The following is a 27,845-nucleotide window of genomic DNA, read 5'->3' as shown; positions in this document are numbered from 1 at the left end:
TTTTTAAGCTAATACGCGGGGGTTTATCTTTCCAAAGGAATTTGGAAATATATGAATCCAGAGATCTGAACCAATCTTGTGATGGTTTGTTAGGGATCATCAAAAATAAGTAATTTATTTTTGGCAAGATCATCATTTTTATAGTGGCGACCCTTCCCATGAGTGATATGGGTAAAGATTTCCATCTAGTCAGATCGCCTTCTACTTTCTTTAGAAGTGGGATGTGGTTTAGTTTAGTTAAGTCTGAAAGCTTAGGAGAGACATTAATACCTAAATATTTAATATTTCCGGATTGCAGTGGGGCAGAGGAAGAATTATGGAAGGAGCAGTTAATGGGGAGAACTGTAGATTTTGGCCAGTTAATTGAATAATCTGAAACTCTTGAAAACCAGTTTATTAAAGTAATTACCTCAGAGAGGTTGGTTTGTGTGTTTTGCAGAAAAAGCAACACATCATCCGCATAGAGACTGATTTTATGTTCTATGTTCTTACATTTTATGCCCTTAATTGTTGTAGCCTGTCTAATTGCTGCTGCTAGAGGTTCGATAAAAATTGCAAAAAGTGAAGGGGAGAGTGGGCATCCCTGTCTGGTGCCCCTCAGGAGACAGAAGCTGGAGGATGTCTGGTCATTTGTTCTGATACGAGCTGTTGGGGAATTGTATAATATTCTTATCCAGTTTATGAAAGAGTTTCCAAAACCAAATTTGTGTAAAGTTGCGAATAAAAATTTCCAATTAACTCTGTCAAATGCTTTTTCTGCATCTAGAGATAATATTATGGTTTCGATGTTTTTATCGTATGAGTAGTCTATTAAATTAAGTAATCTACGAGTGTTTGTTGAGGAGTGCCGACCTTTTATGAAACCAGTTTGGTCAGGATGAATTAAGAGGGGGGTCATTTTCTCTAATCTCTTTGAGAGAGCTTTGCAGATTATTTTAAGGTCTACATTTAAAAGAGAAATTGGACGATAGCTTGAGGGAAATAAAGGGTCTTTGCCTGGTTTTAGCAGGAGACTAATGTTGGCAGAATTCATATTTGGTGGTAGTCTGCCCTTTTCCTCGATTTCCTGCAACATGCTGTGGAATACTGGTGCCAAAATTGTCCAGAATTCTTTGTAGAATTCTGCAGGGAAGCCGTCTGGACCTGGAGCCTTATTATTGGGCATACTTATCAGGGCTTCCTGGAGTTCACTTGGCGTCAGTGGCGAATCCAGTTCCATTGCTTGACTGTCTAGTAATTTTGGAAGAGTTACGTTGTCAAGAAACAGATCAATTTCATTTTTAGATGGGTTTATTTGTGGTGAGTATAAAGTTTCATAGAAATCCCTAAAAATGTTGTTTATTCTTCCAGGATCATATATTGTGTTCCCCGATAAATCTTTAGCAGCACATATAGTTATTTTTTCTTTATTTATTTTTAGCTGGTTAGCTAGAAATCGACCTGATTTGTTACTGTGTTCAAAATTCTGCAAGCGAAGTCTTTGTATAAGGAATTGTGTTTTTTTATTAATAGTTTCATTTAATTCTAGTTTTGTTTTGCATATTTTGTTCAATGTTTCCTGATCTTGGTGGGACGCGTAGGCTTCTTCTAGTGATTTGATGTTTTTTTCTAATTCCTGAATATTTTTGTTTTCTTCTTTCTTTTTGTGTGATGAGAAAGAAATTATTTTAGTGCTTTTCAGGGGAGCTGTGTTTGAATACTAAGTATAAATTTGGATCAAGTCAAAGTGAGGGGAGAGAGACGAGAAACGCAAAGCAGCAGTGAGGAAAAAACGCTGAGACCAGATTCTGAAGCTTCCCCATTAGTGATGCTTTAAAATACATTCGGAAGACAAACAATGTGGGATGAGGTCATTTGTATTTCTTGTCATGGAGAAAATAATACAGCGCTAGCTCTCTTTAAAACCCCTTTGTTAGGCTCTTGGCTTTAAATAAGTTGGTGTCTCTTCCTAATTGAGTCAAACCAGAGAAACTCACATATCGTTGCATCAGAATTTGGAAACAAAGAGATAAAAATGTTCCTTGTGTCCAAATTACAACCATACTTAAAGGGAAAAAAAAAAGCACACACAGGAAACCAGAAATGGTTCTTCAACGCAGTCCAGATTGCGCCCGTGGACGCCGGCATTTACTTGTTTATTTGGAGGAAAGGGCTGCGTGAAGCTGAAAGCACCGCGTTCTGTTTTTGTTGGGGGGTGTTCTCAGTTCAGCTTTCTTGAATGCAAATCATGTATGCAATACATTTCTTCTAAACATTTTCAAACCCATGTGTGTAGGCTCGGATGTTCAGGCTTCTTCTTTTTTTTTTCTTCTTTTACTGGCACCCATTGGTGTCTATTTATTCCAGTATGGCATGGAAATCATTTGGCAGACAGGTTTCAGTCTGCCTTCTGCATTAACCTGATTTCTTTAATCATAAGAAAGCCAGATTCTATAAATCAGGGCAAGGAATTTAAAAAAGATCTTCATTTTGAGTTTTCTTGGTCTTGCAAATACATGTGTGCATGGCTGAAGTGCTCAGACGGGGGGAAACTGTTGGTGGAGAAGCGCAACGAGATCAAAGGAAGGATAACTAAATTATTATATTCACAATTCCAAGCAGGCTGTTTAAAGAGTGACTTTAAAATCAGGCACGGTAGTAGTATTTCTCTGTCAGATTCACCCCTGGTGTGCTCGAGAGTGAAAGTGTGTTTCATTGCAGCTGCAGAACTGCAGGTACAAACAACAGCTCTGTGACAGGATGTCACAATTTTCAAGTAGTTTTAAGTTGAATGTTGTTGTTGTTGTTGCCTTTGAATTGTTCCAATCACCGCAACAATATTGGCATTGCAGTAAGAAACCTGTTAGCTCTTATCTTCAAATAATAGCGGTGCAGCTGTCTGAACACATGGGCGCAAACAATGGGCGTCATTTTTGGTTGTTTTGGGGTTTTTTTTGTTCAAAATCACTTTGTTTACACAGCAACTGCTCCAAAGTCTGAATAACAATGTAATTTTTCAAAACCGTCACTCAAATCGCCACGGGACTGCCAGCAGCTACGAGATGTAGTTTTGTCTCAGGCCTGCTTTCTTTCCACTGAGCACCTGCATGAGCTCCAGGAGGGGGCACCTCCACACTTGTCAGCAATGAAGAGTTATTCTTTGTGCTGGTTGGGGGCTCGTGGCCATTAGCTCCTTAAAGGTGGAGCTGCCAGGTGAGCCTGTGTTTTCCAACGCTGGTAATTACCAAGGAACTCTAGAGGAATGAGCTTCCCCCGCAGGGTTAGACCTGCCTCCCTAGCCCCCTCACCTCAGACTGCGTGTGTTTGGATGATGCATACGTGCATGTAAGAAAAGCGCAGAGCGGCTTGTGTGCATCTGTGTGTGTGTTTTGCTAATGAATGTCCTGAGTCATGCTGACACAGAACCAGGGCAAAACAGGGACAACGTTTAACGAGAGGTCAGAAAAGGAAAGGGCCAGGGAGGATTTTCACAGCACCTTGTTGAAGCTGCGTCCAGCTGAGTCCTTCTCGTTGGGCTTGAGCTCCTGCAGCTGAGCATCGAGGATGTCCACGAGCTGCTCCATCAGGCGCACCGATGAGCTGACGTCGCCGGCAAACACCGGGCCCTGTGTGTGACGTGCCAGCTCATTGGCTAAATTTGCAGCGTTTTCGCCGCTTCGGATCTAAAAAAAACAACAACAAAAAACAACCACGGGGAGAAACACGGGGGTGTCAGTAAAGTGTCAGTGATGCAGCGCTCAGATCAGAGTCATGCAATATGAACCTGGACTAATATCTCTCACACACATCTGAAAATTCACAGCAAGTCTAGAAGGAATTTGTCTTTGTGTGCAGACGGAATGCACTCATGGTGACTGTATGATTAACCAGGGACGTTATAACATAACTATGTCTTATTAAATGCACAGCAGTACTCTCTCCAAACAGAGAACCACTACAATACTGTGTACATATTTTATATAAAATGTTCAAGGTGTCTTTTGCCACAAACGAATCAATTTTTTGCACTAAAATGCGGCAACAACGACATCAATCAAAATGTGACTTTGAAGTGCCGCTGCCAATTAAACTTCAAATAGAGGAAGCTAATGCAAAACCAACATACCATTAATCCTTGAGCCATTCAGCCTCCAAAAAAATAATTCAGGGCTATCAGAAGTATCTTGTAGCTACATTACAATATCTCCCCACTTACTAAAAAGTACTACAGTGGTGTCAACAAACCAGAAGCATTGCAGCTCTAAGGCCCACCATCGCTGGCAATTATATCTTAATAAAATCTAACATCGGGACTTATACAGCCAATTCAGCCAATTAAACGCTGTTCATATTAGTTTCACTTTTTAATGAGCAAATATGCAAAGCTTAGAACAGATAACTAAAGCTCCTGCTTATTATATGTCATAGCAAGGCTAGCAGTGTGTATAATCGCCTGAGAGTAATGGAGTTGTGTGAGTTTTTCGACTTGGCAACAGTGCGTAAGATGCAAAATGTTTTGTTGGGTTTTTTGTTTTTTTCCCCCCTATCTCTGTGCGTTACTTTGAGGGAAAATACTGTTAACTGAATGCTTCTAAAAATATGCAAAAACATGTTGCATTAAAACTTGAATGACAAAAATTCTGGAAGAAGCAGAAACTGTAAGTGTTGCTAACTTTTGTCCAAACACGGGATTCGGACCTCACTTTCCCAGCTGAAATTCCTCTTTTCTTCCTTTTTAAAGCCTATTACACCTCTGCATTTGACTTCCATTTGTAACTGCTTAGTATTCCTCATCCAATGAGGTCTCCAAGGACTCCACACAGATGAGGAACACGAGTCTAGCTCCCTCTCTAAACTAGAGTATGCTGAAAGGTAATTATGGATTTTAGTCCAGTGATGCCGAAAACATATTGCATACCCCAGTTTTAATGCAGTGTGCATACTTTCTCTATTACACTTCATTTTGCTGTGTTTCTAGCGTAAAAACTGAGCGTATCCAACACTTTTTCACTTACTACTGTTTTTTTGTTTTTGATTTTTTAAACACACAGCTGTTCATTAGCCAAGATGGCTTTCAACAATGGACTGAAACCCTGCCTGAACCTGCAGCATTCTGTAGGTGTTTTTATTTTTTCAAGAGAAACAATAATCTCTTCTTTAGGGTTTGCTATGTTTTACATTCCTGTGCATCTAAGCAACTGTTATCTGCACATCTACATTACATTTCTACCTGCATGACATCAAAGCATAAATGTCACCGCAGAAAGAAACCGTGGCTCTTTGATTCTCACTAACAGACTGCAGTTCTTGGCATTTACTCCTGATGCTTTAGCTCATTTCTTTCTGCTGCCAAACAGCATTTTAGTTACCCTTGAAAGTTTCGTGTACACTTGAAAAGTTCTGTGCTGGAAAAATAAACCAAGCTAGGGAACGAGGTCAGAAATTACCGCTGTATGTTGGATCGCAGCCATTTTACGTGGTTGTTTGCTGCTATATTTTTGTGATCGACAAATTCTCCTTTTACCTTTTGTGCCACTTGAGTCACCCAGTGGGAGGTGCAGTTGCTGAGGTCTGGCCCTTTGGAGCACCATGTCCCTGCCATGGTGCAGAGGAAAGAGGCGATGCCTGCAGTACCACAGAATAAAAACAACAGTTGGAGGGGAGCCAGAATGTTGCTCAGATACAGTTTCTCCTGCTTATCCTTCATTCATGCAGACTCTTCACCCGGAACAAAGATTTCTAAATGATTGAAAACCTAAAAGCTTTGTAGACTGTACAAAAAAAGTACAGAAAGGACACTAAAAGACTATTAGAGTTCTACAAAGCTTGGGGGAAAATACACAGAAAAAAAGAAAAGGTGGACGCAGTGGTTTGTTATTGATCGTAAACAAATATTTTAAAGACCTCTTGCTATGCATGTACAAATAAAACACGAATCCTCCAGATAACATGCAGCTTGACTAGTAAAAGCTAAATCTTTTTCCTTTCTCAATATCATCTCCTTTCCCACTTTCTTTTGAGTCTTTTCAGTTGCCAATCTTTGCAACGGGATGTTTAGATGGATTTTGTGAGATTACGGCAGATGATCACCTGCAAAATTAATGGCCAAATTTCTTCATTTGTAGGAGGATTTTTAATCTGGCTATCTAATAGAAGCAGTCCAACATCTTTTTTACTTTTACTTTTGGTCTGTTACAGATAGTTTTTCCCCCCTCTGTGTGATTTCCTTTCAAGGAGAAATGGGCTTCAAAATTACAGTAACTAGGTACATTTCGAAATCTTATTTTTGTCAAAAAGGCTCAAATCCTGCTATAATACATTTTTAGACTGACATGTCCATTTTATGAAGTTTTACAAAAAACAAAAAAAAAAGACAAGTAAACCAAGATGGAAGCGAGACCTAAATAAGTACAGCTAAATAACTCTGCAATTTTAACATGTTTAATTGGGAGCTTTGCTTTTTTTTTGCTAAACTGTGATTTGTGATCATTCTGAGGTTTGGTTTATACCTGATTGTTAATGGCACTAATTATTTGGCACTAACCTCCTAGAGAGTAAGGACCAATTAAGGAAATTCAAAGCAGTTGGAATAAGACGCAAAATAAACATTTATGAATTAGTGTTTCAACAGAAACAGTATTTCTGTAAGCTGTAAACTTTTGCAAACTGTCAGAGAAATGTATATTTTAATATATGAAAATATTGTGTATTGTTCCTGTGCCATTGTTTTAATTGACCATTTAAATGAATATTTTCACATTTGTGTTCAAATATCTTTTTGTCTTTATGGTGAATGTTAGACACCATTAATGTCAAAATGTAATATCTTTACATATCTTTAGACGTGTCATAAAAATAGACCTAAACCCTAGAAACAATTACTTTAGCTTAGCTTAAACTCGGACAAATTGATAGGCAGAAAAAAAGCTAGCATAAAATTACCAAATGATTTTTGTAAGAAGTCATAACAGAAGAAAACACACATTTTTCACAAAACCAGCAGTATATGTCTTACATAAAACAAAATATAAAATGTTGATTATTAAACTTTAGAGGCAATACGAGACATCTTTAGGCTAGTAAGCTTAGCACTGTTTCCAGTTTAAGCTAAGCTAATAAGCTCCTAGCTCTTGCTCTATACTTAGTTCTTCAGATAAGATAAGAGATGACAGTTTCATTTATTTTGGATTTTCTGTAATGCATACAAGATTACAATCATGCACACAAGCTCAAATATATACATACTGTATACCCCCACTAATATTTGGTCAACTGTCCCTTAGCTAGCTGCACATTGACAAAATGCAACCAATTAACAGGTTTCTGGCATAATTCTGGCTGAATATTTGACTACTCTTCTTGGTAGAGTTGATTTAAATAGGTTAATTCCCTGGCACCGACCCAGCTGTAACGCCCTAGGACCTGGCGTCCACATATGTGGACATCACATTTTGGGTTGTCTAGACCAAAATTCTAAATTTTGTTCTACAGGGGCCTTATATCCACGTACGAGGACATTATACTGTCACTGTTCTCTCGAAATTTAAAACAAATGTCTTCATATGTGGATCTTATTTTTCTCAGAAACAAAAATCAGGTAAAAAAAAAAAAAATTACGGTAATTCTTTGTTTTTACATTCATCAGGTTCCAATCAGCCCAAATAGCATAGAGAAATTAAAATTGCATGCCATGAAAGAGTTTGGGTCTTAGGAGGTTAAGTCTAGTCCAGAACAGGGCTGAGGTCGGGGCTTCTGAAAGGTCATTCAAAAGCTTGATGTTAGCTCGCTTTATCCATTCAAAAACCAACTTTGATGTGCGTTTGGGATCATTGCCTTTCACGAACACACAATAGTCCAATTTTCACCCATCAAGTTTCACCACCCTCCTTCCACAAGACATTTGGCTTGCCCGTGAGGGCAGCTGCAAATTTTTGTGAAGCTTGAAGGTGTTAATTCTGGAGCTGGGGCTTCCATCAGCCGGTGTTTAATCAGTTTCCAGTTCATGGCAGGCTTCAGCCTTTGTGGTTACTGGTTTGTTTTTGAACATCCTAACCAATTTCCTCTTACAAAGGTGGTGAAACATCCTAATAACTCATAGTTGTATACAATAGTTTGAACCTGCAGTTTTCTAATCTGCAGTTGTCCTGCATATTTGAGTTGGCCAAGACTTTACGCCAGGTACCCTTCCTGACGCAGCTCTCCCCAGTTATCCAGGCCTGGAGCTGGAACTATAGCAGTACACTGGCTGGTTCCAAGACACCTTCCAAACTTATATAAATCTAAAACTCTTTCCCAGTGCTTTGATATTGATTAATCCAATTAGTGCTGCCAAACAAATCCTTTTGATGCTGGCAAAGAGAAATTACAAGTTGTAATCAATTATGACCACTTACAAGAAGTTACTAGACCTTGGTTTTGTCAAGTTAAAATATATTGTAGAACTTTAAGCATCAAAAACTGTAAATGCATGTATATTTTTGACCCTGTGTTGATTAGGAAAATTCAAAATAAATTCAAACTTTTTGAACTGTCTTGTTTTTTTCTTAACTTGTTAAAAGTGTATGCTGTATAGTCACTGCACCCAGGAAAAACAACAGTATAAAGAAATAACTAAAAGCCCAGAATTACAGCAACATTCATGCCTATGAGGACTGTATATACACACACACACACACACACACACACACACACACACACACACACACACAATGGTTTTCTTGTCCACACTTCAGAGGGTGAATAAGTATTTCTTTAAATGTCAGACTGTTCCTCTGTTAAAACCCTATGGTCACAGGGCTGCTAAAAGCTTCAATGGAATACTTTTACAGAAAAAGAAAAAGAACGTCTACCTCTAGCAGGCACACAGTAGACAAAATGTTGAATTTTCATGTTTCAAGAAAAGTGGAGGAAATACCTCTGGTCCCCTTGGGGCAGGGCCTCTCCACAGTAGTCCCAGTGTGGGTCTGGGGCCAGTCAATGGCTCTCCTCCTAGTCGCCTCGCAGAAGCGTCTGGGTGTTGGAGGCAGCTCTGGGATAGTGGGCTCAGCGGTACTCAAGCCTCGGCTGTCCTCAAACGGATCTCTGCCATCTCTTGGATCTGCTCCTGCCACTGTGGTGTCACCGCGCCCCTTCACAGTGGACGCGGCAGTGGTGGTGGTAATTGTTGTGGTCTTAGGCATGGCAGACGAGACAGAGGCATCTTCGGTGGTTGGCACTAGAGAGAGAGAGGGAGGGAGAGAGCAGTGACGCTGTTAGAGCTCGAGACATAAACGTCCTCGCCTTGAACCCCTGCTGTTTCTCGCAGTGGGGGGGACTGCATCTGCTTTGAGCCTCATGGTTTGTTGGTATTACTAGAGTTACTGCTTCCCATATTATCTGGAAATAAAAGCATTGTGCGGCTTTCACTCTTTATTTCCACTTTCTCCCCCCCCCAGCTCATTTACTAAAAGAAATCAAGATAAACATGCAAACACAACAGTATCACTTACTATTTTATACTTTACTTAAGCCCATAAATAACAACAACAAAAAGGCAATGGCAGTCAGGCATCCTTTGACATAGCAGTTTCTTCCCAGCAGAGTCAGTACCTTGGACTGATTAAATATCAACAATGAAGACAAAGCCTGTCTGCATTTTACCTTTTTTCTGCCTTGTTCATCTCTCTTTCACTCAGATAAAGCTGGTGTGCGGAAGGAGAATTGCACTGCTCTGGGCAAAAACCATACATCAGCAATAATGCGATTCCACTGTATTCAGTCCACGGTTACCCTGCGAAGCAAATCTTTGCGTGAATGTGCACGTGTGCACGTGTGCTTGTGTTTGCTCGATTAGTCAGGTGTGTCTCTGTTTAAAACCACTGTGTGCACACAGATGGATATCTGCTGCACAGAGCCTGGAGATAACTGGGAAATGGGTTCAGAAATGGGAAATCTATAAATTTTATACAGTATGAATAGCCAATAAGAATAAAAGGAAAACACATTGTGTGTATGTGCACAGGTCTACGTGTATATACTGGGCTACTTGTCTCCTGCATGAATGATCATACATTTCTGCCCACAACCACTTGATTGTATTTTGAGATAAAAGCAGATTCCCAAAATGAGGTCTGCCGCTGTGAAAGGCACCATAGGGTTGTCTTCAGTTTCCCTGGGAGCTGATGGGAAAACGCAATATCATCCTGTCTGACAGTCCATCATCAGACACATTTCTCCATTTCCTGAGAATGGTGACTGTCTCCACTTTAATCAGCCAGTCAGGTGAATATGTACGTTTTCACTGGACAAAAAAAATATTTAAATATATTAAATAAGTTATATGTGGTGATGCAGGGAGTGGAGAAAAGCATTAGTGTGACAGTGGGTGGAGTGGGGTGTTACTCATTTGTGCCGGAATTGTGACAATTCTCTCAATGACCTTTCCTCCAGACAGGAGCTCTGGGTAATTATTACCTTACACTCATTTGGTCCTGGTGTGTTTGACACCTGCACATGCACAACCATCAGCTAAGGTGCAGTTAGCAGTTAGCATAGCCTTCAGTTATCAGGACAATGTGCAGAATAAGCTAAAAAATGACGGCCAAAACATACCAAAGCAATCAAAAAGAAAAGTGGACAGACATCCGATTCCCCCCCCCCCCTCTCTCTACCTTTTGGGAAGATGCATTAAACAAACTTTTATTTATTCCTTTACAGATAAATAACTTTGAGGCTATCAGATAATAAAAAACAATGCTACAGAAAAAACAACAACAAAACAAAACAAAAAAATGGTGTTTCAAATATATTATATATTGCAGATAAGGATTTTTTATTGACTCAGGAGAAGTGAGATGATTCATAGGCTGACTTGGTTGATTCAATATACGCATATAATGCAATACAAGGGCAAGTGTAATTAGGTTTCAGAATATTAAACCTCTCCATACCTGAGCAAACTTGTGCTTTTCCACAGGCTGATATAAGCTCTAATATGCATCTGGCTGTAACAGCATGCTTGCTTCACCTGATTAACCTGCTCCTGAGACGCTGTTTCTCCAACTCAAGAGACCAAAGCACCAAACTTATTACCCTGTACTGAGAACTATTTAGTTTGCTTTTCGGTATTTATATTCTGTTTGTTTTCCAGTTTCATAAACGTTGTTTGTTTTCAATTGTATGATTTAATCAATTTAGATCTGCAGCAAAAAAAGAAAAGAAAAGGAAAAACCATGATGAGGTTAGGAGAAAATCATTGACAGAATTAATCTGTCAACGATTATTTTAAGCAATGGTTAAGCTTTAAGATGTGATTAAATGTTATGTATTCAAACTGATGGCTCCGATGCTTTTACGTATTCACATCGTGAACCAAAACAGCTCAATTATTTATTTAATACTATTTTATTTTAGCATTTTTACCATATTTTAACATAGCTTTTTTTAAATTAATGCCAATCAGATTTTGTAACAAATCAAACACAATCAATTAGCTCCAACACAGTCTGAAGCAGACTAGCTGAGATTTAAATGTGCAAAAATTCAATACAAATACTCATTTAGTCATGAATATTTAATAATAAGTGCTTCAGACTTATTTCTGTTAATCACTTAATTGATTATATGACTCATCACACAATGCCATTTCAAATATATGAGTCAAAACCCTCGCATAACAATAAAGCATTCCCAGTTCAGTATTCCAACACAGAGCTGTAACTTGATTATTCTTATTAGTGATTAAATTGCTTATAGCTTCCCTAATATAAAAGAAAAATGCCCAAGGTTTTTAAAAAAAGAGAAGATCATCACATCTGTAACGTTGAGAAATTATAAAAAAGGATTCAGAGTTTGTGGGTCGTCATATTCGTTTATGTTCATGTGCATTTTAAATTGATTATCCAGGCACAGGGTGCAAATTTCGACAGCTCTATAGCAGCCGGCATCCCTAAATATTTTTCATACTATTAGATCATATACATCATTTACTATTAGATGGTCATTGTCTCTTGTAAGAGACTGTCAGGGAGAGTCATGGACTCGTATCACTGTAATTAGGAGTGGTACTCTGATGTCAAGAGTGATTTTTATTCTAATCAAAGACGTGATACCATCTTTGTAGCTGCTTATAGTCATCATGTCTTGGGTTTCATATCACAATGTGACTGAGAATAACACCAAGAACATCAAATATCTATTCAGTAGTACATCCAGTAATGTGCTTATCAGATGTCGATGCATCTGAGGGGTTATTTTGATGTCTGTGCACCATGCTCGCTACAATTTTCCTTTGATTGCAAAGAGCAAATTCCCCTCCAGTAAGAGCCCTGTGTCCTCTGATAGCACTCAACCAAGAGAGGGCTGCACCAATTAGCTACCATTTCTCTCGAGAGGCAGCGAAGTCGCTCTTTATGGGCAATCTGACACCAAAGGCATACTGTTGACATATGGTGAATAATACCTCTTGTAAATAATGGAAGAGTTTGAGATTGAATGCTTGAAAAATGACTGTCACCAGTGTCAAAACAGAGTGTGTAAATTAAAACAGAGCTAAAAGGAAGGAAAACCATTATGCAAGATCATCCATCAAGACACTGGAGATGGAACAGAATTAGTTTTATCACTTTATAGCCCCCCAGAGTCATTTACGTATCCGAGAGGAAGATGACAAAAAATATTAAACCATAATCAGATGATCAGAGGTCTAGACACTCTGTTTGTCCTTGCTTTTATAGCTGACACGGCTGTACTAAAACAGCGTGTTTTTGGGTTTTTGTTTTTTTTTCCATATCAAATTACACACATCGAGCGAGAGCAGTAAAAACTATGTACCTGTCCAGATAGACACCAGAATAAATGCATCATAAGCTGCCTAATACTTGCTATTAAGGGAAAAGCAATGACAGCTGCAGTCAAATCAAGCTGTTTTAATTGCTTTCAGTTTTGAAGCTGAATCACTTACAAGGCTAATCCTCACAGTAGACGAACAAACAGACCCACACAGCTGAAAGGAAATCATTGCCATCGGTTAGAAATCATCCTTGCATTACCAGGATTCCTTTTCGGAGCTATACGAGTTGATAGATTTGTAATGAATGGAAGAAGGAAGCACGGTAAATAATGTACAGTCTGATGGGTAAAAATAAGACTGCAGCCAGCAGCTGGTAGCTTAGCCCACCGTGACTCCATGTGGGGGTCCTCGTGTATCCATGTGTGGTTTGATTGGCCTGACTCCACAGCGAGGGGGAGGAAAAGAGCCACGCAGAAGCTACAGTTGGTTTTTTGCCTCTTTACCTAAAGCCACTGCTGGTAATTAATGACAGAAACAAATCCCAGAAGTCATGAATTTTGCATTAGGCTGTTTATATGCACTAATGCTCTTCTGCCTGATTCAAGCTTTCGTGACTTGAGCTTGGCATGCAGGGTACAAAAAAAAACCGCAAAACAATCCATGTGTACTTTCTGATCCGATGCCAAAGTTCATGTCATTATTCCTCCTAAAAGTACAAAAAGTGGAGTTATTATGAAATTGTTGCAGGGCTGACTGCTTTATTGACACTTATTCTTTAAAGAGCAGAAGACAGAAAAAGGCTCTGCCCGACATATCCTATGTCTGTGTGGGGTAATTTATGAGGCCTGAAACTGAATACCGTGGAGCAGCAGACATAGCACAGTCACAACCTGACAGTCTGAGTCAGAAGGATGGCAGAGCGGCTCACAATACAGACACATGCATGCAGACAGGAAGATATATGCGCAGACAGAAATACACTCTGAGCAAAACACCCCAAAACCCTCTGTCATATAGGCCTATAAGGTCCACTGAAAAAAGTTTTCCTGTCATAATCCACCAAGCAGAACAATTAGAGCTGTTCCAAATCCCCGACTCATTCTCTGGAGCCCCTATTTCTGTTGCCAAACATCATGCATCAGAGGGTGGAACACAGGCTTAGTGCATGACACATCTATAAATGTCCTCCGTCTTGAAGGCACACCTGGAGGCGTCGTTCTGAGATATGAAAGCAAACCAAAGTGCAGCATGGCGCACAGCTGGATTTAGCCGACAGATATGCGCCGCATGCAGGATATGATAATAATTGTTTTGTAATTTAGCAGAGAGCCCACTTATTGCTCACTGCTACCATGCTATTCCAAGGAGCTAAGCGTTTCGGATAAAGCCAATAATTTTATGCCTCTTGTCTTTAAGACCTCAAATCGATGCTACCTAAAAGACAAATTAATTTTCTGTTTTCTCTCCTTGTTCGCATGAAAAGCTTTCTGCAATTACTGGTCCTTTTGATTGACTTCTGAGCTGTTCGGACTGAAATCCGCTAATGTCTCTGCACATCACAGAGAATACATTACCGCTGTCCCTCTTGGTTCTGTAACTACGGGCACTGAGAAGGTAGACTCTCCAGATATTGACCAGAGCTTTTCGTGTTCTCAACGCATTAGCAGAGCATAGAAGTTTCCTCTAAACTTGCGCAAATTATTTAGAGCAATAGGCGAGAGCGATCGATTTGGGGAATGATCCGAGCTAATCACCTCAACCCGGGGCCCGAATTAAGAAACCTGCACTGTTACCAACACAAGGTAAAGGAAATATAGACAAGTTGCTAAGGTCAATTATTTTCTGCTTTGATCAGTTTGCTAAAAAAAACAAAAAAAAACAACTTAATATAAACCCCTAATCCTGCTAGCGTTTCAGCGCCTCTGTAGGATGAGCACTACGGCCAAGGTTGATGCTTCTGACAGAAAAGGACACCGACGTTCATTGTATTACACGAGCTCTAAAAAGGAGAGAGATACATTGGGTTTGGTGTTCGAGGTAACTTCACTCTGTGGTCGATGAATCTTAATGGGCACAATTAATTTCCTTTACGCCTCAAGTGCCCCACAGTTTCAGAGAGAGAGAGAGAGACATTATTTCAGCACCATTAGATTACCCTGCAGAATAGGTTGTTTAATTCAACGGCATATCATGGGCAGCAATAAATCCTAATAGCTACACAGTAAAGAAGTTAAAGGTGTAAATCTGAAAAAAACCTAATAAACAAGAACCAATTATTTTCAAGTGCCATTCACGGGATCTGGCATGCTGCTGCTGCTGGCCTTGGCATCTACAGATGCCTCCTCTCTCCTACTCGAGCTCGCAACATTTCATAATGTTCTCATAAGGCGCACTTAATGAACCACACTGACAAGTTCTGCTGCAAAGACACATTTCTGATTGGATCCCAATAACGGAACAGTGGCAGGAAGCCCGCACTTCGAATAATGAGTGAAATCAACAGCTATGTTCTTTGGGGTTTCTTGATTAAATGCACTGCTGCTGCAGCAAGTGGCAACACCAGGCCTCAGTGGCATTTATGTTTACCGAGCCATTGCAGTAGCTGAGGGAGCACATTAGGCCCTTCATTGAAAATGCTCTGTGATGGCCACTTTTCTCCTCTCCCCAAGACTCCTTTTGAGACAAGGAGGGTAATTATGATAATTCAGTTGTTAATTACATTTACATACATCAGGACGTGAGGAGTTGAGCAGGCAGTTTGCATGCATGACGAACTCATTAAAGTTGGGAGTATTTTTCATATCTTCTCCAACATACTCTTAATTGAGGCTTTGGTTGTTCCGCGACTCAGACACAAACCCGGAGCCTCCCTTGGGTGTCGAGTTATCATGCCGGGGGAGATTCCAGGGAACAGCGGGAAAACAAACAGACGTGTTGACAAGAGGCCAGAGTTCAGGAGCACACAGCCTCCATTGAGACGTCAGCGGCAAACCGCCCCCACCCTACCCCCCTCGCCACTTTTCAACAGCTCAGGTCAGGAATCAGATTTCCCCCACCGCTGTGCGTAGCCCCTCCCGAATATCCAGAAGTTAAAAAATCATAACCTAATCCGGACCACTGCCTGAGGGCAACCTGAGCTTCTAACGTATCGTCGAGTCAGGTCAAGATTCTTGTTTTCCACACTTCATACAGAAGACTTAGAGAAGCCGAGCTTTATGGGATAAGATGGCAGCAGTCAGGCAATTAAACCCATTATCAGCTGGATGTAAGGCCGCAGTGTGGTGACACGCATGTCGCCTCTCCGCACTTCACAGATTAATTTAAGCCCCCCCCTCCCCACCCCACAGCCCCCGAGACGAGATTCTTCGGCGTAATCGCTTTCCAGCCACTCTCCTGCTTGTGATTCACCGAGTGGTACATAAGTCTCCCACACTAGGGCTGGGTATCGTCACTGATTTCTAGAATCGATTCAATTCCGATTCACAAGGTCCCGAATCGATTCGATCCACGATTCGATTTAATTCGATTTAATTCGATTCGATTCGATTTAAATCTGGGATATTTTGACAGTCAGAAATATTATAATTCAGATCAGTACATTTACATATTTTTGTATCAATAAAAAGGAAGCTGACACACGCAAGACTTTATCAAAGGTGTGAGCGTCACAGCAGATACCTTTGTGTCAAAGTAGCTGAAGATAAAACACAGAAAAACATGAAGGTGGTTTTCCTGGCCTGGGATTTTATAAAAATATTCTGCAGTACATCAAAAACGAAAGAAAACCATTAATCAACATATGAACATTACCTCTGAAGTTACAGCGGTTTTATTAGAGACATGGTTAAGCGTTTTGCATTTTGAATAATTTTAAAAAGTTTAAATTTGTTCAGTATTGAACAGCAGAAATGAGGTTTTCTTTTCGGAAGAATGTAAAAGGGAAAAAAACAGCGGCTGACAGCGCTGTAAACAACAGTAGACTTGTGCTTAACAAGCAAGCAAATAATGAAGAAAGGGAAACTGTTCTCTAAGTATAGAGAGAGAGAGAGAGAGAGAGCTGTGCATCGCGGTGGAAGCAAAACAGTAAAAGTCAGAGTGAATACATGACGATGTTTATGTGGATCTTCTTTTGCTGCTGGTTCGGTCAATATTGTTTGGAGAGAGATCAAACTAACAGCTTTAGAATCGGCGCATAAAGGGCGTGAACACAAAGCTTGGACCCGCCGACACATCAGAATCAGCAAGCTGTCGGCTTTCAGCCCCGACCGTGTCCTTGCAGTCGGGTGAGAAAGGCGACATCTCACTGATTCTGATCCGCGGGTCGCGCTGTGTGTTTAAGTCTATGTGCAGAATCCGTGTTCCTGCTCTCATTTACTGTCTTAACTGTTTGGTGGTTCTTGAAATTTTGTGAGATGTCACCAGAGATTCTGGCATTTCGGGCAAAATAAATTTATATTAAAAAAATCGATTCAGGATTTTAATGAATCGATTCAGGATTTTAATGAATCGATTTTACGTTATCCAAGCCAGAATCGATTTTAATCGATGAATCGATTATAAAAACCCACCCCTATCCCACACCTCAGTCTGGCGATTTTTAAAAAATATTATCCCACAATAGGGTAGCGATTATCTTCTGATCTGTTGCAAAAATGGCCTCTGTGAAGTTGATGAGGTAACCATGGCAACAAATTGAAAACCCGAGGTAAAGAGGGAGAGGATAACCTGTGTCGTACTGTGCACAATACCTCTCAAGCATATTCCCAGTAATAGAGGCGAGTTCAGGAGGGCCGTGTTCATAATGGTTTTGGATAAGGCCCGAGATTAAAGAATTTGATAGGGTCCAAACTTCAGCTGGAAGGAGTGCCTCGGCTTGCCTCATGGTAATAAAGGAGCTGTTTTTTTGGTTGCGATGCAAGCCCCACTGGGAGCTATCCCTCATTCCAAGGTGAATGTGTAATTTCTGTCTGCAAATGAGCCCTTTCCCCAAGACTAATGCAACGCTTTTTTTTTTATATATATCACACCTGACTTGCATCCAAAATTAAAAGGCAGCCATCTGTGACATCCCACACTGCAGCCAAACAATAGAAGAATTAGACAAAGACTAAACAACAATGAAGCAGCTCTCACCTTCGGCGGGATCCGGCGGCCCGAAATCCAGGTCGTAGCGCAGGATGTAAAAGTTATTCCACACGTACAGCTGGTTGTCCCTGGGGTTGTAATCCACAGCGGTGATGTACTGGTACTGGTTGGGGAACAGGATGTCTGTGTACTCGCCCTGGCTCAGCTTGGTGTTGTAGATGTAATCGATTTGGCTCCGGCTCGCCTCGCTCTCGTTCTCCTCATAGGTGGAGCGTACTACGTGCAGCACGCCGCATACCATGAAGGCGTTGGAGGCAGAGCGTTTGTCGTAAGCCGTCTCCCAGGTGGCTTCGAAGCGGAGCGTGTAAGGGTTGAGCTGGCTCACCACTATGCGGCCATTGTTCTGCTCTGTGGCGTAGATTACCCACAAGCCCCGCTCGTCTACTGCGAGGTCAATGTCGGTCTTGCCACCCCAGCGGTAGGGAGAGGTGTCGTGGTAGTTGGCATTGTTAACGATGGCCTCGCCGCTTTTGATGCGCGTGCGCAGGTCGAACTTGACAATGTTGCGCGTGCGCTCCTTGTTAAAGAAGATGGCGCCGTCATAAGCGACGAAGCCCGTCCCGTCGACACGGTGCGGCAGTTTATAGGTGGTCGTCTGGCGACCATTTTTTAAATCCTCCAGAGAGGCGTATTCGATGAGGGTGTCAGTGCGGTATGGCGTCCAGGGCATGAAGAAAATTTTGTCTCCGGCCTGCAGCGGGTCTTTGCACCACGAGCCGGCCTGCTGCTCGCCTTCAAACAGGAAGGTGGCGGCGCCGATACTCTTCAGAGTCCCGGGACAAATGAAAACTAGTGACAGAGAAGAGAGTGAAACAAAATAAGGCAAGAATTTATATACTTTTGAGAAAAGAAAAAAAAAAAAAAAAAAACAGTATTATTTGACAGGCATCATTCTCGCTGCTGTGCGACTTGAGTGCAGGACAAAAAAGATCAGGGACTGTGATTTTGGAGGAATCTTTAAACTAGTGCTTTTGTACTACCGCTAATGAGCAGGGAAAAAAAGAAAAGAAAACAAATGCATGTATCAACAGCGATTGTTCACAATGAGAAACGTGTGGTTGAGAGAACTTGCATCTCAGGGGTCTGCTGATACATCCTAACGGGGACAAAACAAAACAAAAATGAGAACACAAAGAAAAAGGAAAAATCCTGCAAACGAAAGACGTGGGAAATGGAAATAAGTAGTAGGGTTCACAGTGTTTCGATTGGAACTTGTTTCGAAAAATACCAGTCTGTTGTGATGTCAAATGGCACACGAACAGCTGGGTATATGGACACACTGCACATGCATACTCACATGACTGAGGTCATAAACCGAAATGATAAGGGGTAACGGGCTTCACGTCTTTCGATAGGAGTGAACAACAGGTTGTTAATGGTGGTGGTGGCGGCAGCAAAGCAGAAGGTAAAAAATGAAAGTGGAGGTTGGAGGGGAGGGGGGAGGCAACAGTGGTAAAGGATTTTCACTACTTCTGTGGCAAAAAGACAGAGTAACCACTGATGGGTGAGGGAGGCCATGGCAAGGTTCCCGTTTAGCTGCTTTTAAATTAATTGGTTCTGGATTTTAAAAAAGCAAAAAACAAAGGGAACACAGTGAATTGCTGTTTGGTTTTTTTTCTTCAAACTTTTTGTTCAGCCTGTGCCAATCTCACTCAGCCATCACTGCTATTTCACATCACGTGCTATGGGTGCAGCAGAAGTTGGGCCAAGCAAACTACGACTGAGCCAAATAAGAATATATACACACAACTAGTGATTCTTCAGGGTTCTGGAACAAATCGACACCGGACAGTTGGTGATTTCTGTCACACTGTCAGGGAAAAACTACGTTTAATGACCGCGGATGTCATTTGAAATTGTGTCCATTTGGACTCCGTGGGTGCAAACAATCCTCCTATGGGTTTAGCATTTGACAGGAGAGGCAATCAGGAGAGGAGGGGGGGAAGACGTGAAGGGGGAGCTGTACTCAACACCACAGAACAAGGAGCCAAAGGAGGGGGAGGGAAGGACCAGACCACTCATTTACCTTTTTGCTCCACTTCTATTTCAGGCATTGGAAAAGAAAGCAAAAAAAGAGTGCGAAAAAGGGAGAGAAAGGTTATCATGAGTCAACTACCAGGTACAAAGAGAAGAATTAGTCTGAGGGAATGACCATGAGATGAACTGCAGCGCTGCTTAGGGAGGAAGAGCTGGAGGAGGGAAAGAAAACAAGGATGTTTGTTAGTGAAAACGGCCTCTCGTCCCTAGGATATAAAAACAGACAAGTTATATGACCAGAGACGAGCTACGCGCCGTGTTTTCCAGTGCATTAAACGTTTCGTTTTCGTCGTCTTTGTCTGCCAACAAAATAATGCACTGGCCACTGCAAAAGCAGAGCAAATCCCTCTAAAAATGCTTCCCCCTAAGTGGCAGGAGAATAGAAATCTCAAAGTTCGGCTCATATTTAGATGGATAACATTCTTAGAGAAACAGCACAGTAATTATTTTTGGCTTGTATTGACTGCGGGTGGAATTTGTTCAAACTTTATAAACACAAATCAAAACTCGCTTCCAAACTCGCTCGCCCACACACGTAAAACATGACACGGTGCTAATGTTACAGACCAAACTCTCAAATGAGCCAAAGAGAGCAACAGCACATGAGATGACTGATGGATATTCGGCCTAATATGGAGTTTCTTTAGTGGGCTGTCGAAGCTGCATATACTGGGGCAGAGGAATGGGGTGGGGGGAGGCTGGAGACAATATGTGAGAGATCGAACGTTGAAAGGAAGGAGAAAAAAAAATCAAGAGCAAAGAGGTTAGTCGGGGGGATTAGACAGGAGGTGAAAGGGAGGTCTGTTTGAAAGAAGAAGAAGAAAAAAGAGTGAATATTTCTGAATATGTTTACATTTCATCAATTTAAATACGAAGGATTTAAATGAAGCCTGGACTAACTTTTTATAAACTAGTCTATAACACTCTTAAGGTAGATTTAGTTAAACTAGACACCAGAAACAAACCAACCAACTCTCAAGCGATTTAATTAAGCCACTTTCATAATGGAATACTAGAGACACTTCACAGCTGAATACATGAGTTCTGGTTTAATCTAAGAGCAGATGCACATTCATTTTAATTTTTAATCTGCCTCTTATTCAATGTGTTCTCAAATTAAATGACTGAACACACTGTATGAATGCAAAAAACAAAACAAAAGCAAAAACCAGTGTACCCAATTATTTGTAACATCTCGGCGAAAGACAACAAATCTCAAGTTAAGACCGGTGGAAGGTCAGCTCAACGAAATTACCAGTAAACATATTTTCTTCCACACTCCTAATGGTATCGCCTCATGCAGATAGTTTTGGGATTTTATTTTCTTTTTTTTTGTAGGTGTTTTGTTTTGCTCGTGAAAACTGCTGAAATTTCTGCTAGAAGCCAAATACAAAAGAGACAGTTTTACAAAAGGGGAAAAAAAAGGGGGGGGGGGGGGGGGGGGAACCTTTTACTACGGCTGTTTGTTCAGTAGAAAGTAGTTCCAGTGATAACTCTTGACAGTAAGCGCTGCGGTTTATCCAGACAAACAGCAATTCTGCTCCTGAAAGAGATTTTGCTATTGAAATACTTTAATTACGACTTTTCAGTCCCGCGTGCTGCACAAATACATCACCGCTGCAGACAGGGATGGGGCTTTATATATGGATCCGAAACCAGACTCAAATCTGCTTTTTGTGCGTTGCGTGTAACATTTTGTTTGACCCTGTCAGAGAACGCCTGGTGGACCTCAGCTTCATAAAAGACATTTTTGCTCTTGCAAACTTAACATTAACCAAACTGCCAGCAGTGAGAGTTGCTATTTTATCAGGCAGGGTCAAGTGAAAACAGGAATAAAGCTTCTTGAATGTTTCCCGAATAAGACTAAGGCAGGATGGTCATTACAAAAAAAAAAGAAGCCTTTAATTAATCCAGTTATTTGGAACCAGAGCCAGAATTAGGGTCAAACGGATGTCAAATAAGGTGATTTAAACGTCTAAAACGGCCTGCATGGGTGGATTCCATTAAATGTAATTTCGATTTTTGTTTTCATTATTGGGGTGAACTGGAGCTTTAAATGACCAAAACACTTCATATTTCAACATAACTTAGCGTCATTAATGCTACAATCCCGTTTCAAATACATCAGCGGGAGCACCGTCCGTAAGGGCGAACTGCAAAATACTTGCAAATGATGAGACACAGCGGTTACATCACACCATTTTCAATTGCACACAGTAAGATTTCAGTATGAGATTTGGATAGCGGTACTTACTATATGGAACACACTCATACTGGACCTCTAAGTACTTGTAGGTGCCAGGGCATGGATCGGGAAAGACATCAGAGCCAGTGACAACCACGCACTGCGTACGGTTGTTGCACCTAAAGAAGAAAAAAAGATTGACCAGAGATTTCATCATGACTACCCACAGCAAGAACACTCCTCAAAGATAACATTAATAACAAAGATGAGGCCGGGAGGGGGGAGAAAGTTCATCGTTACAGCTACACTGTAATTGATCAAATCCCAGCCGGAGCTGTCACAAATGCACTCAAGTTTAAACCTTTGCAAACAGAGAGAGAGGAATGAAAACATTAAGGAAGAGTAAATGAGCATGATGTGATGAACGACAGAGCGAAAGAGCTGCTAAAGGCATGTTAGGAATTAGTCTTCGCACCGCTATTGAAAGAGAAGACATTCATTAAGACACACGCGACAGGTGGCGGTGACATGCAGTGGACATGAATGGCTGGCCTCTAGTGCAACAGCAGCTCCTCTGCATGGCACGAGAGCGTCATTTCGATGAGAGGCCTTGCAGTGTGAAATGGTGTCCCTAAGTCAGAGTCTGACGTGCGGATTGCAGAGACGGTATGCGTGCATGTTAGCAGATGTTTCTGGGTGCTGAAAAAGTTCGAGTAAATCAGAAGAAAAGGAGGGGAGGTGGGGAAGGAAAAGAACAGCAGTGGATTGAGTTTGTTTAAATACTGCATAGGCTGAAATTGGCTCCACTTCAATCAAGCTCTGCTGAGATGGAGGGATTGAGAATGTCACCAGTGACAGAGGCGAGCCAGAAAAAAGCAAGACAGAAAGAAAGAAAGACAGAAAATGGCACCAAAATAGGACATTAAGCAATTTGCAAGCCTCAGATAAATTTTTCAGAAGGTCTGAAGCACAAATTCAAGTTGGACGTACATTTGAAGACCGGACAAAGAACCATTAGTCATTCGAGAAGCTTCCTGTCGCTGCAAATGGGAGTCGTGCTGCACGGCAACCACACGAAACCATGACAGTGCACTTTTTGGCTCTGGTCGAATTAATGAACGTAAAGGTAAATGTGTGTGCATTAAGAGACAGAGCATGCATCTTAACAACAAGAGCCATTTTCTTCAAACTAATGGATTATAAACGTTATACGGTGTGGGGGTGGGGGCTCCCATTAAGGAGTTAACAAATAGCATCGGCATCATCGGCCACGGTTTCAACATCACTGACACTAACGCTGCCAGCTGCACTTAGGAGAGGTGCTTTTGTGGCTTCACTGCAGTGAATGCTCAAGAGGGCTGCTGCAAAGGAGAAGGGTCACTGCATCAAAATGTGAACTGACTGACGGCAGATAAGAACAACACACTTGATTAAAATGCACCCCAACATATTTGATCTACTTCTACGTTATGAGTTTATGAGCCGGACCGACGACAGCCCCGGTGATAGAGGGTATATTTAATCAAGTAATATGGTTGCAGGTATTTGTAAATTGCTTGTGTAATTCATTTTGTGCTTGTACTTATTTTCAGAGGATTTACAAGAGTATATCAGAGAGATAAAACTACCGTATTTAGGTGTTGCCTATAGATGAGTAACCAATATCAAGTCACTAAAAACATTCACAGCAGAGTAACATATTCCTTGAAAGTGAGCATTTTTCAGTGAGTCATTTATTTTCAATGCTTGCATGCGTTGGGCTTATCATTACAACTTATCATTACGTGCACAGTCACTTTGATGAGTTCTGTCTGCCACGTGGTACAAAATCTTCCAGAGGAAATAAAGGCTTGACTGCACAACCAAAACAGAAACAGGACAGCACTTTTTATTTTTCCACAAATATCAGGAACTTTCCCCGGGTAGCTGAATTAGCGGATGCTGGAAACCCTACCTGGCAAAGGAAACAGGAGTGCAGCTGTCGGAGGAGGCAGAGAATGCAAAGTGATTTAAAAAAAACAAAAAAAACAAAGCAAAACAGTAAAAGACGAGTAAACCTTGGGCTGGCATTCACTTTTTGGTGAGCACTCCTGGTCTTAAGAGAGCTCAAAAGCAGCAATCAGTGGACATTATTTCTGGGTCAGTAAGTAAGAAAATCTACCTACTTATTACCCAAACACAAGCAGGAGTTTCTAAATGAAAAGCGATCTGCTCTTAAAAGCTGTAGCGTGGGTGCCACTTTTTGTTTTTTTCCCCACTTTTTGGTCAAATAAGGGTAGAAAAATACAGAAACGCCTGCCTAACTACACAAAGCGCTGAAACATTAGAGATCATTTGGTGTCCTTTAAGCGCTGTTTTGGTCTCTGTTACCTGCAGCTATAATTATATGGGTCTCCAGCTGAGGACTTGTGTGTTTCACTGAGTCGTTTGTTGGAGATGCAGACTGTATATAAAAATGGAAGTGCCTTAGCATTGTCTAAAGTGTAGCTGTCGTGTAAACTTGCATTTTGGATAATGGTCGGTCAGTAGTGGGTGATTCCTGGTTGCAAAAAGAGGTCAAACTGTACTGAAATGACCCCGCTGCTCGCTTGATTTATGACCGCAGTAAAAACACTCTCTTAATGAGGCCATGATGGACTGTCTAGGGTGTACCCTGTAGCTGGGATGGGCTGCAGCTCTGCCGTGACCCTGAATTGGATAAGTGGTTAAGAAAATGGATGAATAGATAAATGGATGGTCGATTTCTCTGTCAGATCCAGATCCGGTCTAAGAACGTCAAGATGGCCAAGATGCTCATTTCAAAGCCTCATAATGGGACTTCACTATCATGGTGGCTACTTCCATCATTTATATACAGCCTGTGGTTACAGACAGAGACGTGCAGTGAGTCTGATGCAGTCCAGGAAACCAAAGCCAGGAGTTAAAAGATGAACGGAGGGATAACTGGAGAGTTGGGGGCCGATGCTCTGAAGGGTTCATCGTTACAAGAGAAAACCCTTCACATTGCACATTATCGCTTGATTCATTGTAACTACAAAATATCGATCGGTGTACCTTCAAGTAAAGGATATAAATACTAATGAACCCACTGTGGCATTTATTCAGCTTTAAGTTTTAGTCCTAGTGCTCTGGAGAACAGCAGATGTGTTGTTGCTAAGCATCCTGACAGTCTTCCTCTGTTTTAAACTGCAGCTGAAATCACTGCATGCAATCTTTATTGCACCGAGCACAATCTAATGAAAGTCCTTGAAGTCTCGCATGAAAACGCTGCACCTTTGATCTGGTAAAAGTTTTATTCGGGCATTTTGTAACAGGTCACGGAATGGGCGGCCGTTGAAATAAGGTAACGGAAGTCAGCAAAACAGGCGTATTTTTGCATTTGTGCTGGTGGCCAACTGAGATACGGAGGGAGAAGAGCAGACAGAGAGAAAGGTCAGACATACCGTCCATTTACAGTACATCTCTGAGGGGATGATCACCTGAATATTAAAGTGACCTACAAACCTGAGGTTCCATCAGTTCCTTCATGCATCTTTCATCCAAACACTTTTTTGCGTGAACAACAAAACATTTCACTTGACAAAACACTTTGATGTAGATGCTGAAAATCAAGCCATTTGATTCCTGTTAGTTGGTTTTTTGTTGTTGTTGTGGAAAAACAGGCGGTTGATGAATACTTTCTATCGCAATTTCCAAACCGGCAAAAACTGCCACTCTGTGCAGCAGGCTCCCCACTGTTTCTGTCTCCCCAATCTTGTTTAATATGTTTGTTTATGTCCGTGGAGCTATTGCCTTTTGTTAATCTTGATGATTCTGGCAGGGGAGTCTGTGTCAATGTTGTCTTAGTTGTTCTTGTTCTGGTTTCCTGCAGACTGAAGGAGGGCTGATCAGTGTCTGCCAAAGCTTTGTGACTGCTTTAACATCCCCAGTTATCACATCAACTTTAATTACGGTCAGGAGCCCATTTCCTCTGATCTGAATCATTAGAATGATTCTGGTTAAGGGCTTGTGGTGCAGACTCTTCTCAAAGCCTTCACTCGCACACTGCCTCCAGGGAATCTTCAATTGAGATAAGTTTGAAGTGTAGCTTCGGCAAGTGAGAGTCTGACTTGTCAACAGATGTGGCGCACAGTGTGGCAGGTTGCAGTCAAACCGAGGGGCATGGACACTGTCAGCAGCATGTTACTATGTGAGCGTACTGAGGCGGTGCTGTAAATTTAGAAAGACAGAATAAGATTGCTGGATTTGATCTATCCCTCATGGGAGTAAATACAGAAGAGAGCGAAGCAGGGAAAAATCCCAGAGGTCTGAGATGGTGGGCGATGATGCTCAGAAGCTAGTGCACGGGGGGGGCAGGTTAAAGACAGAGCAGTGCATTAGAAGATGAACTGTGCTGGTTACTATTTATGAATAGTTCATCCAGTGCCCTTTAAAAACACACACTCCTCTAGGGGTAAGCAGCAGTGGAGCTAAAGTGTTGCTGTGATGTCATTTGACAGAGAGGCAGCATCCTGTGAGAGGGTAACCAGGATAAAAGGCATGATGATGGGCATTGCTCACTACCTGAGGCAAAGCCACTTCAATGCACTACAAGTGTTTGAACAAAGCAAGCCCAATGTTCCAGATAGGGAATTAAGAGGGTGTTCATGTGACTCGCAGTTCTCTGATTATGACTCAAACAGAGGCAACAACGCGCAGCTGGTTTGAAGAGCTCTGCAGCACGGATGTCAATTCCTGCCTGTCAAGAATTAATGTGCACCCCAGTTTTCGAAAATTTCAAATGCCACCTACATAATCTCGTCAATGGACGAACAAATTACATTTAACAAGGGGTGAGATGTCGATTAATTGTCCGGTATGTAGGTGGCTGCACGAGTGGGGCGATAATTTTAACAGTTCTTTTGTGCGAGGGAATGTCTGGCGCGGAGAGAAGGGGGAACGGGAAAAAAAACAAAAAAACGAGAGCCTTACTTTTAGTCCTCAGCTCCTGGTTGTGTTTGTGAAATAAGATCCGCCCTTTCATGACAGAGTTTTGTCTTTTTTTTTTTTTACCTTTGTGATATAATCTTGTAGGCGTCGGGGAGGTAGCACTGGACGTTCTCCATCTGGAACGGGTCAGCATCGCAGATCTTGTCGTCAGTCCGGCCGTAGTTGGCCGTCTCGATCATAATGACATCACTCCCCGGGCAGCGGAGATCAATTGCATATCCTTCACATGAGAGCTCCCTCCGGACCAGCCCGAAAGGCAAGGCAGCTCGGCTGAACCCTGACAGAGGGTGAGACGCACGGAGACAGAGAAGAAGCACATTAAATCAGGGGGGGAAAAAAAGAACGAGTTAAAAGGATCACTGCTCTTGATACAATAAGACCACACATCATGCAGTAAAAATCCGCTGGCGCAAAATAAATAGGCAACAGCAGTCCAATGTTTACCACAGTTTTAAACAGAAGGGCCATTACACGCGATATAGGACCGGGGAAAGACGAAACAATTCATGTCTCCATCGCTTTGTGGTCTAAGCCTTTTGGCTAAGACATCAAATTTTGAATCACTGGAGACCAATGGTAACCTCATAAATTCTTGAGCAAATACAAAGGCCACAGTGCATCCGGAAGGTCTCCACCTATAGAGAACAACCACCGCAGAGCCAAACTGAACTGGACAGAGAATAGTTTGTTTTACGGTCGTTAGAGACCTCCACCCCAGCATTTGTTTCTTTTGCTTTTCTT

General features: G+C 41.5%; 1 protein-coding gene across 8 annotated transcripts in view; it reads right to left on the bottom strand.

Moving 5' to 3' along the window:
• Positions 1-27,845, bottom strand: part of adgrl2b.1 (adhesion G protein-coupled receptor L2b, tandem duplicate 1) — a 97,266-nt gene that overhangs the window by 33,385 nt on the left and 36,036 nt on the right. For 6 of the 8 annotated variants that reach the window (XM_085439977.1, XM_085439978.1, XM_085439971.1 and 3 more), the window contains exons 3-8: positions 27,168-27,381; positions 22,185-22,294; positions 17,882-18,682; positions 8,894-9,193; positions 5,504-5,604; positions 3,477-3,662 (exon numbers count right to left, since the gene is read on the bottom strand). In XM_085439977.1, the coding sequence (XP_085296103.1) occupies positions 3,477-3,662; positions 5,504-5,604; positions 8,894-9,193; positions 17,882-18,682; positions 22,185-22,294; positions 27,168-27,381 (1,712 nt within the window). Of the gene's footprint in view, positions 1-3,476; positions 3,663-5,503; positions 5,605-8,893; positions 9,194-17,881; positions 18,683-19,919; positions 21,289-22,184; positions 22,295-27,167; positions 27,382-27,845 lie in introns of those variants that run through there. The other 2 variants (XM_085439976.1, XM_085439975.1) reach the window with 2 other exon arrangements.

The sequence above is a fragment of the Copadichromis virginalis genome, linkage group LG18 (assembly GCF_057382275.1).
Source record: "Copadichromis virginalis isolate Kocher_CV1m ecotype Utaka linkage group LG18, C_Virginalis_male_GT1.1, whole genome shotgun sequence".
NCBI classification, from domain to species: Eukaryota; Metazoa; Chordata; class Actinopteri; order Cichliformes; family Cichlidae; genus Copadichromis; species Copadichromis virginalis.
The sequence above is the reverse complement of the archived record's forward strand: the minus strand, read 5'-3'. Positions and strand labels throughout refer to the sequence as shown.